This window comes from Sinocyclocheilus anshuiensis, unplaced genomic scaffold, assembly GCF_001515605.1.
Source record: "Sinocyclocheilus anshuiensis isolate Anshui unplaced genomic scaffold, SAMN03320099.WGS_v1.1 scaffold718, whole genome shotgun sequence".
Lineage (NCBI taxonomy): Eukaryota > Metazoa > Chordata > Actinopteri > Cypriniformes > Cyprinidae > Sinocyclocheilus > Sinocyclocheilus anshuiensis.
The window spans coordinates 2,700,073-2,711,494 of NW_015546102.1; the positions used below are offsets into that span (position 1 = coordinate 2,700,073).

Sequence of the window (11,422 nt, forward strand, 5' to 3'; positions counted from 1 at the left end):
AGGAGCCGTTTTCTCATTTTTCTACTTTCAATATTAAATCAAAAAACGAATGATCGAATGATACACGGATTAATGAACTCCAGCAAGATGTCATTTTATGCCAATCCCCAGACATACACATCAAGTATTATAATGGGAATATATCATTTTGGAGAGAGTTTTACCGTGCTGACTGTCATAACTGAACGTGACATGCTGTTTGAATGCTGAGCGGAGAATGACTGACAGCTGCAGCAGAAGGAAGATGAGTTTCTGTAAACTTAAATTTAACATTGTAAATACAATTCTGTCCCTCACATTAAGATATGGAATGGCTTCAGATGATATAGGCTATACAGTGCATGAAAAGCAAACTGGTGCTTTTCTGTTTCGTTTGGTGTATGACTCCCCCTTGTGCCGTATAAAAAGCACAATAATCAAATTAGATCAAATAATCGCGATTAGACGGTTATTTAATTATCGCGACAGGCCTAGCTGTAAATATTTTGCCATATACCAATTCAAGCACAGATTCAGACCCTGAGAATGTTTATGAACAAGAGGATCGTGCTGAACCTTTGCAAGAACAAATGAAGGGGTTTTGGAACTGGGGTAGAAGAAACAGCGTCTCTTGGTGACATAGCAGCAACATGCTACTAAAGCAGCTCTTCTTCATCTTCTCTAGCACAGCTCAAGCAGGCCTCTGCCCCTTTTTTTGTGTATTCCATGGGTCAGAATTATTTAAATGAACAACATTGTGACTTCACAATATCCAGAAGAAGCACATTGTAGTAATATCTACTTTGAGCTTTGTAACCTTGCAGATCATTTTATGCAAAAGTTACAAAAAGTGAAAAGCATAAAAGCACCCCTTACAGTCTATCTTGTGAAATTACAAAGTCTATCATTCTCATCTTCAAAGACGTTTAGAAACTTTTACTAGACGAATAAAAATTATTTAGAAAATGTCTGTTGCAGTGTATTTGCATATATTGACAAAAATACGATCTTCCAATGTTTTGTAATAAAAGCAAATGGAAGTGTCTAAACACCCTCCTCCCACTCCTAGTTTTTCAAAACTGTGTGCTTGTTTCTGGACAGGGCTCTACAGACACCCTGTTGGCACGAAAGAGAGAGAGGGAGAGAGAGGGAGAGAGAGAGAGAGAGAGAGAGCGAGAGAGAGAGCGAGATTTCGCCCCTCATGTTTTTCAAAATCATGTCGTAGTCGAGGAATAGCACTTATTTTCCCCCTCCATCACTTTTAACAGAAGCACAAAGCTCAAAGAGAGAAACATTTGCATATGTTTGTGTGCTTTCGTTTTTATGCTGCGTGAATACGGTGTAGTGATGGGGAAAATATCTCTTTGTGCAGCTGTGAAATTTCAATGGAGGGTTGAGTTTGGCTGCGACCAAGAGAGAGACAAACATAATCACAATTCAAATAATTTAGTGATATTAAAAATAAATATATGGTAATTCCTGTCGAAAAACACGCCAGCTTTGATTATCTAACATTTCAGCACCCTCACATTTTGTGCTTTCTGCGTGTAATGTAATTCACAACTAAAACCCAAAATGGAAAAAAAAGAAGAAGAAGAAAAAACTCTCTTCGTTGATATCGATCACAGAAGAATTTCTTAGATTTGTGCAAAACTAGATGGGTTTCACACCACATTTTACAGCACAGCGTAGCTGAGAGCCACCATTGGTCAAATGGTCATGGGGTCACTGAAGCCTGGGGCTTCTTTCACGCCAAGCAGAGGGAAGTAAATTACTCTCACGCCTTTCAGCATCAACCTCGCGGCTATGTTACTAACACCCACAACCTTAAACATCCTTCATGACTCAATAAAGCATTATCTCCACACCAGGTGGATTTTGCCTCTTTAATTGCAACACAAATCACTAAAGGTTAACCAGAAAAAACACCACAGAGAGTTTTGTTTTTTAAAACGAGCCTGAGGCGACTAGCCATAGAGATGCTCACCTTTCCGACAAGCTCCTCCACGCGGGGGATAGGTTTGCCCTTCTGGTGGCGTATGGTGGGAGGAGACTGGCCGTCCCAATCGTGCAGCTCCTCTATGCTTTTCAGATACAGCAGCGCCTTCAGGCCTAAACAGTAGTCCTCAATCACTGTGAAGTCCTGGTTCTGCACAGCACTGCACACCTGTTAAATATGCACAGATAAACAGACCTCAGGGCCCAGACTTTGTGAAAGACCAGTGATTTCACTATTCACATCATCTTTTTAGAGTGTGTGGGTCTTCTTAAAGGCAGAGTGTATTCAGTAGCTCAATGCAGCATAATATAAAGAAAGCTGATCGTGTGCTTGCAGAGCAATAGAACTGAGTTTAATTTCATTTAAGTTGTTGATTACTGATAATCTTCCTCTCTGCTGAAGCTCTGAAATCTCATTTGCCTTCAGACTGAAAAAATGGCCAAATCTGTGAGCTACATACATCCAGAAACAGCTTAAACTCTTTGGGCCCTATCATACACCCGGCGCAATGCGGCGCAAGTGTTTTTGCTAGTTTCAGCCCGACGCAGTTCTCATTTTCCCATCCTGCGCCGACATGGTCTAAAGTTTGGCGCAATATTTTTTCTTTGTTATTTAAAGAGAGCATTAGTAATATGCGCCTATAGGCGGGTGCACAACGCGCGTACACTTTGCTTATTACACACACAGGAAAGCGCAGTAGCACACAAACATTTTTAAAAAGGAAAATTACATTCCGCCATGTAAATAGCGAACCCGCCATGGCGCGAGCGCAACTGGCTTTTAAAGGGGATGGGAGATGAGACTCTGATTGGTTTATTGCAAGTTACGCTCAAAAAAACACCCATTACTCATTAAGAGAATAGGGACAACCCATTTAGACCATGCGCCCGGGCGCGCCGATCATTTTCCCGTCCTTAAACTAGCAAAAGTGGATTCGGACACGCCCTGAGTGCACCTGCGCCGTGCACTTTAGACCATGCGCTTAGATCGTTAAAATAGGGCCCTATAGTTCGTTCTACTGTTTAAGAATAATAGCACCTATTCAGTTGTCTCCTTATTAATTCACTGTTTCTGAACATTAAATATGTAAATGTTGACATTCACTACTGTTCAAAAGTTTGGGTCAGTTATTTTTTAAAGAACTTTTATTTAGCACGATTGCGCAAACGATTTCTATTTCAAATAAATTCTGGTCAATCCTGAACAAAAATGTATCAAAGTTTGCATAAAAATATTCAGCAGCACAACTGTTGTGAACAATGATAACAAGAAATGTTTCTGGAGCACCAAATCTGTATATTAGAATGCTTTCTGAAGGATCATGTGACACTGAAGACTGGAGTAATGGCTGCTGAAAATTCAGCTTTGCCATCATAAATTACATTTTAAAATAATAAAACAGAAAACAGTCATTTTAAATTGTAATAACAATGTCAATGTTGTTATTTGTATTCTAATCAAGTAAATGTAACCTTGGTGAGCATAAGAGACTTTCAAAAGCATTACATTTTACCAATCCCAAATTTTAAAACTGTAGTATATCTCCCTGACATCAGTTGTAGAAGTTTAGAATGAGTCAATTTTGCAGCTTATAGATTCAATAAATTGTCCTTTTGGACTTGGGATGAAGTTTTGAAAGTCACAGTGTTTTCATCATACATTTTTTTCTCTCAAAAGATCAAGTTTTACTCCTCATGATATGACCCCTTCAATAATGAGATGAAGTCTGCCAGACAATCTCAAGTTTAACAGACACAAAGACTATCCTAGATTCATCTTCTCCACCATAGAGAGGCTGTTTAACCCCTCACCTCAAATATCATCTAACCGTTTCCCAATGGAAAAGTGCAGTTTGCAGTATTCTTCACTGATAAAATCCGCTACCATCAGACAAACCATAGGTGGCACTTCTCCTTTTGGAGTGGTTTCTAGCTCTCCATCTACTGCTATAGAAAGTAATATGTCCATTTTCCTAGTCATCAGCCTTAAGAAACTCACTCAGGTCACATCACTTATGAATTCTTTAAAAGTCTTTTTTGACCCATTACATGCTAACTTGCTCGAAACAGTTTTAAACTCCTAATTACTGGACATCCTGAACATTGTTAATCAGTTCCTCCAGCAAGTATTTTACCACATAGTTTAAAGACAGCAATTGTTAGGCCTCCGTTGAAGCAAAGTGATCCTGATTCTCCTCCAATCTTCCATTTCAAAATAGTTGAAAACATAATATTCTTACTGCTCAATAACTGTCTCAACATTAATAATCCTAATGAGATATTCCAGTCTGGCCTTACCATAACCCCTAAAATTGCTCTTTTAACAGATCTGCAAGTTAATGAGGTAATCTGTCAATCCCAGATCTGTCTGATCTCATTGCTGTCTTTAAAACTGTTGATCATAAGATTGTACTTGACTGACCGACCTATTAGTCTCAGTTCTAGATTAGTTTAGATCTTGCTTAAGTGACAATACATATTATGCTGCACTGGGTGCACACAACACCAGACAACTTGTGGTATTCCACATGGCTCAGTTACAAATCCTTTATTATTTAAACATTATGTGCATCTATTAGCTGGTGTAATGAATCAATATCCATCATCAGTATGTAAATGAAACTTTTTTTTTTTTTTACACCAGATGCCCACAAACCAATTAGCAGACTTCTGGACTACATCTAAAAATTGCAACTAGAGACTCTTTAAAAGTAAATACAGTTGTTATTGTGCCATATATAAACTAATTGTCTCTGAATGTTAAAAAAATTAGGAATGGTGATTGACAAATATGCTATTTTTTAAAAACTATACTAACAATGCTTTAAAACAGCATATTATCACTTTCACAACATCTCTAAGCTATGTGAATTCTTTTCCCAACTGACAGTTAGAATCTCATTCACGCCTTTATCACATCAAGACTTCACTATTGCAGTAGTGTTTTGGCTGCCCTGTCTAAGAGATGTCTAACAAATCATGTGCATGGATTAATTTTATTCAGCCTCAGTTCTAGCAGTTTAAACGTGAACCGATCTCTTCCTGCTAGTTATAGAATAAAATAAACATAACTGAACATCAAAAGGTATGTTGTCTCAACCGCGGAAAGACGTCAATACACGATTTTCAAGTTTGACTCTACTGACGTTAACTCTCCTATATGGTGTGTTTGTCAGATAAAATGGCGGATTGGCATTATGATTGGTCAGATCACCTGTCAATCAAACTCCTAGTAAAGGGTGCTAAAATGCCGGGCCATTGGACAGTCAGCATAGTCCAACCCATTTTCCGAGTTTTACGTCATGAAGAGAACAGATGTTGAGAGGGGAAAGGAAGGTTAATGTGCTTGATTAAAGATTACCTGTGCAAATGAATTAAAAAAATAAAAATAATGATGTGCATGGATACATAATTTATAATAAATACTGCAACACTGTAAAAAAATAGAATTGTAATTTTTTATTTCATGATGACTTTAGAATATGTTGATTTTGTGCTCAATAATAATTTCCTATTAATATCAATGTTAAAAACAGTTGTGCTGCTTAATATTTCTGTGGAAATCTTAATGCACTTTTTTTAGGATTCTTTGATGAATAGAAAACAGCATTTATGTGAAATAGAAATCTTTTTTGACAGTGTCTTTACTGTCACTTTACTGTTCATCAATTTAATGCCTTCTTGCTCAATAAAGGTGACGATTTCTTTCAAAAAAAATCTTACTGACCTAAACCTTTGAACAGCAGTGTACATATCCAGTTGCTTTTAAAGGGGGATTTAAAGGGGCCTTTAATATGCTGTTTTTAGGCAACATGCCTTTTGATATTTTTGTCTTTTATTCATTTGCTTTTTTATTTTGTATGATAAAAAAACAGAAAAGTGGCTTTAAGATGAATTAGATGAAAAGTGGCTTTCAGATGAAAGTAGTTTTGTTAATAGAGCAGCTCTGTTTTCAGTTGTCATTAGGCAGGTAAACCCTAGAATTCATTTTTCTAGAGTCACCCTGGAAAACATGCCGAAGTGCACCTCAAATTACTATATTAAACACATGTCTATACATTACTTCCTAGTAATGGATTTTGGTGAATTTTTGAAAGGTTTAACATAGTTTTAGAGTACCGATGATGTAAGAACAATGCCATAACAATTATCTACAAATGGTAACAATGCCATAACAATTGTATTAATGTAGTTATTTTATTTAATTATTTTTTGAAAGTGTATTAATTTTAATTATTATTACAAATTACAAATGCCATTTAATGTTAAAAAGGATAAAAATAAGACTTTTAAAATTAGTATGTCAGCAAATTGACATATTTAATTGAGTAAAAAATAAAATAGAATGAGATGATAAAATTCCATATAGTTTTGATCGTCATGAGTACCGTAGAGGAATATATGTGTACCAAGCCTCATAAACACTGTTTGCAGAAGTGTTCGAAATAACACTCATATTTATTTACTTACTATCACATGTGTTGTTTGTCTTGAGTCTGTGAGAAGTTAACATTGTTCGCCAGAGCAGCTCATTGGACTAATCTAATTCAAGCAGGAGATGGAGCTACGATGTGTTCCTGTAACCCGCTGGTGACACTGATTCAACTGTAGTGTAGTGAGGAGTTGGCTAGTTTACAATTTCTCCTATTACTACAAGCCAGCACTCTGCTATTACATGTGGGTGTGATTAAAATATTTTAATTCCAGTCTTTATCCCCCCAGATCTCCCAGGCACTTGTGAAATTTTATTTCTGCACATAATGAGAGTGTTTTGATTTATTTATTTAAAAAGAGATTTCTGAGGCTGTGGCATCATGTTGAGATAATGGGTTTATTTGCAATAACAACTTGTTCAGAGCCATGTTGTAAATTGCAGTTTGCTTTGAGATTGTTGTTGCTCCTCGGCTGTAGCAGTTCTGTGTGTAGCCGTTAGTAGACTCCTTATTAAGGACTGATTAGAACAGGCTACTTAATATATATGTTTAAACCCAGACTTGCAGGGCTATGCAGCTTGCATATTGTATAAAAACAAAACTAATAAATTTTTTACCCAAGCTGTGGTCCTACAAATGGGGACGTTATTAGGCTGAGGGGCAGTACAGACGTGATTAAAGGTCTATACTGGTAAACAAAAGGTTGTCGGTTCAAATCCTACAGTCACTGGTGAAGTTGATGGTAGTTGGTGATGAATGTAAGTGGTTACCTGCAGAACAGATGCTCCAGCATGGAGGAACTGTAATCCAGACTCTGCCGAGTCAATACCACCGGTAGCCAAGATCGGGAAGCCAGGAAGAGCTTTCGCTATAGCTGACACCGCACGCAGAGCTATGGGGCGGATTGCATTACCTATCCAAATACAGGAGGGAAATCATTATTAAATGTAAAGCAATAATTATATAAAATCAGTTCATACAGATTACAAATCCAACTTGTGATCAGAGAGCATACCTTATACATAGACTATTATTCAAATATTTGGGGTCATTAAGAAATTAATACTTTTATTCGGCAAGGATACATTAAATTGTTTAAAAGGGACAGTGAAGACATTTCTATCATGACAACTCTCTGAGGGTTTAGCATGGCAATGTACATGACAATATTAATGTGTTTGGTCTTGGCGGAATAGATCTGCTACGCTGTTGCTGCTGTGGCAGAGCAAGTACCGAGACTTGCTACTGCCAATACATCCATAACATGCTGCTGTGAGCATGTAGGAAACTGCTGCTGCAGCAGCATATGAAATAACCCCCATTTATAGCATACACGAATCACCCCGTAGCAGATCTATACAGGTGGAGCTGGGGAAGGTGGAGGGTTTCTGAAGCGCGCTGCAACTGCTACAGCAACTAGACAAGTATTTGAATGTTGAGCAGCAAGCTCATTGGCTGCTTATACAGAAGAACCAAATAGCTGCGCCATGTGATGATGTCATTATGTCAGACTGAGTTAGAACTATTGGACTGCACCATCTAGAGTTTCTTCAATTTCAATCTTCAATTCTTCTATCAATTCTTCAATTAATCCTAAAAATATTTCCACAAAAATATTAAGGAGCTGTTCAACATTTATCATGATAAAAGATGCTTCTTAAGCACCAAAATGAAAGATTTGACGACATCATAAGCATACTAGTAATGCAAAAGCTGTTCAGAAGATAAACATCTTCATTTTGTTGCCTCATAAGACACCTGTTTTGTCAAATTCTAATTAAATCTTTGTGACCCAAGAAGGGAGCTCTGTGAAAAAAAAAAAAAAATCTAAATTACAAACTATTATTTTATTACTGAAAAGTATCAATAAATTGTTACAGTGATGTATTTTTGTATTTCAACCCATAAATTAGCATCACCCTGGTTCCCCCTTGAAAAAATACAAGATGTTTCCATTCTTACATGTTTTGTTTATTAAGATAATATTCACAAATTACCACAAATTTTATGAATTTTAAATCCTAAATACAATCTTCAAAAGAAAAAAGAAACTAAAGTTAAAAACTATGAACAAACTACACCACAACTTTAACATAACCACTTCTGACAACTGCTTTGCTCTTTATTTAATATGTAAAAGTTGGTAAGTTTTAGTTAAAATAGTTTGCATGAGAGCAAGTGTAAAGGCAACAAGGCTGTAAAAGTGGACTAGTACGTATACGTACAATATGAGATGGGAGTAAAACTTAAATTTCAATGCTTTTGCTTTCACTTGCAAAACTTTGCATTGTCTTGCAAAAGTATCATGTTGCCCTGAAGAACTTTGCGCTCGCTTGCAAAACATTTGTGTTCTCTTGCAAAAATGTTTTTCTGTGGGGCTCTGTAGACTATTTAATAGTTTACCTGTTTGGCATGATGATGTTTAATGTCCCAGACAACCAGTCCCATTTAGCCAAACACACTTTTCAAAACACCTGAAAGCTTAAAAAATCATGAGTGGGAATTACAAATTAATTTTTGTAGTAAAATTAAAACATGACAATATCATGAGTTTGTGTTAACCAGAGACCTTATTTCAGGCATTTAACCAAAAACACTATTGTCTTCGGAATGATGGAATTGGTACTGCAAATATGCTTGTTTTGGGGTTTTTAGTACTGATACCTGCAGTGCTCTATTGTAAGTTGAGTCTCCAGAGTGGAGTCCTGGTTGTGTGGCATGTAGAGCTATGTAGAGTGTTTCATAACAGTCACTTACAATGTTCCATATTGGTTTGGATGCAGCCTTAAAGCAATCAGCTGACAGTGAGGCAGCTCACTGGGTTTGGAATCAGAGCGACTGTGTCTACAGGTGTCTGGGTTCACCTATGCAGCAGTACAACCCTCCCCGTGCCTTTCTCTCTTCATCTCTGAGGATGGCAGGATTCCCTAATGAAAGCCGAGCGGCTTTCTGATCAGCCAGACCGATGGAAGCGTTTATCACATTACATTTAACCTCATTTTCCCAGCAGGTTCCCATTCATTGATCACATCCGTACGTTTGTCCACATTCATTTCGTCCCGCGCGGCTCAGAACTCCACTTCCACCGTTTGATGGCTTGAGACAGCTTATTTTGTAGCCGCACTCCGGCATGCAAAACGATCTTCATAACCCACACTATTCCCAAATTGGGGAGATAAATTCAATCACGGCACATTTTTTTTTTGCATCCCCATGCTGCATGGTTAATTATGTACATATGGGCGCTTCCCTAAGCCTCTGGCATTTCCTGCCGCCCTCACTTTTTCTCTGCTCTTCCACCTGTTGGCTGAATGGATGGCACGTCAGGTAGAATTTGTCATCTCTGCTCTGTTCTGACAACCTAATATCATAAGAAGACATCACTCTGCTCGTAATGAAAGCCATTTGGGTGTGATTTAGAGATGGGGGTTCGGCTCAGTACAGTTTAAGTCGAGAGGCTAGAGCTCTGAACACATCACTCTTAAATGTCTGAGCGAGTCAAATACATATGGACGTAATAATGTTCAAGTAAGACATCTGCTACAACTCATCTGGCAATGGGCTATTGTACTGTGAGTGATGTCACAATCGCATTAATATGGACAGGACTTGTGCAACAAAGGTTGAGAGCCATCAAAGCACTTGTCAGCCGATGGCAGCCAACACAGATAATGTTGTCAGGCAGCACACTTCCACTCAAGAAAAGCTTCAGTCCTGTGATACTGTTGTGATGTTATTGTGGCACTGGCTCCTTCCCTGCGCTTTGTTCTTGTTTTTCACGCCGGCCGCGCTGACAGCTCCTGTTGCTCTGACAACCCCAACATGTCCTTGTCAAACAGGGACGCTCATGCCTGTTTGTCACCAGTACCTGTGGTGAAGTTGTCGGCACAAGTTCACTGCATGTCAACAGCAGCACAGCCAGGCAAATGCTAAACTTAGCTCAGGCGATCTAATATTGTCTCTTGAGCAGGGGTTTTAAGTACTTGAGTAACTGTACTTCATCACTACATTGGTACTTCACTCAAACAACACTGCAACAGAATACCTGTAGTTTTATTTAATTACAGTACATTCTTAATGAAAAATTTCATTTAGTGTACTGTGTACTGTATTTCACTGGTCATGACAAATTTATACTCTATATGTTTGTCTTATTGAGCTAACAATCAAATCACCTTTTCCTGTGAATTTTACCTAAAACTGAAAATCAAATGTATTTCAATGCGAAAATGCTTAATCGTCACGAATCGGCTACTGTGGAGGAACGAGGAGACGAGGAGACACAGGAGTAAATTCAAAACACAGTCTTTAATCTTCTAGTTTGGGGAAATACAGGGCAGGCAGGCACACACGTAGCACAAGGACGAACAATTCCGGACAAAGGAGACTCGCACGGGCTGGAACTCAAATAGGGCAGATAATGAGGGGCAGACAGGTGAGGAGGATAACTAATAATAAGACACCCCTGGAATAAAATTGGAAACACCGAAGAACAGGAAGATAACCAAAAATGGGCATAATGACACAACTCGGCCCAGCCACTACAGCTGGGAACTCAGGACGCCATGGGGACAGGAGCCCTCCGTGGGCTAAACTCGGGGACAGGAGCCTTTTCTGGGCTAAACTCAGGAACAGGAGCCCTCCGTGGGCTAAACTCGGGAACAGGAGCCCTCCGTGGGCTAAACTCGGGACAAGGACGAACAATTCCGGACAAAGGAGACTCGCACGGGCTGGAACTCAAATAGGGCAGATAATGAGGGGCAGACAGGTGAGGAGGATAACTAATAATAAGACACCCCTGGAATAAAATTGGAAACACCGAAGAACAGGAAGATAACCAAAAATGGGCATAATGACACAAGAGGGAAAACAAGGAACACATGGAGAGGAAAACAACAAAACGGGAACACAAGTCTGACATTACTCCCCCTCCTGGAAGGCGCGTCCCGCGCCATAACAATTCCACTAGGGAGGGGGGGTGGGCGCCCTGGAGGCTGGTGCAGGACTGGGAC

The 11,422-nt window shown here is 38.7% G+C and overlaps 1 protein-coding gene across 1 annotated transcript in view; it reads right to left on the reverse strand.

Moving 5' to 3' along the window:
* The window catches only part of LOC107700576 (dihydropyrimidine dehydrogenase [NADP(+)]), a 174,782-nt gene that overhangs the window by 12,581 nt on the left and 150,779 nt on the right, over positions 1-11,422 (reverse strand). Inside the window, 2 exon segments of the mRNA XM_016502294.1 lie at positions 1,967-2,146; positions 7,181-7,323. Of these exon segments, the coding sequence (XP_016357780.1) occupies positions 1,967-2,146; positions 7,181-7,323 (323 nt within the window).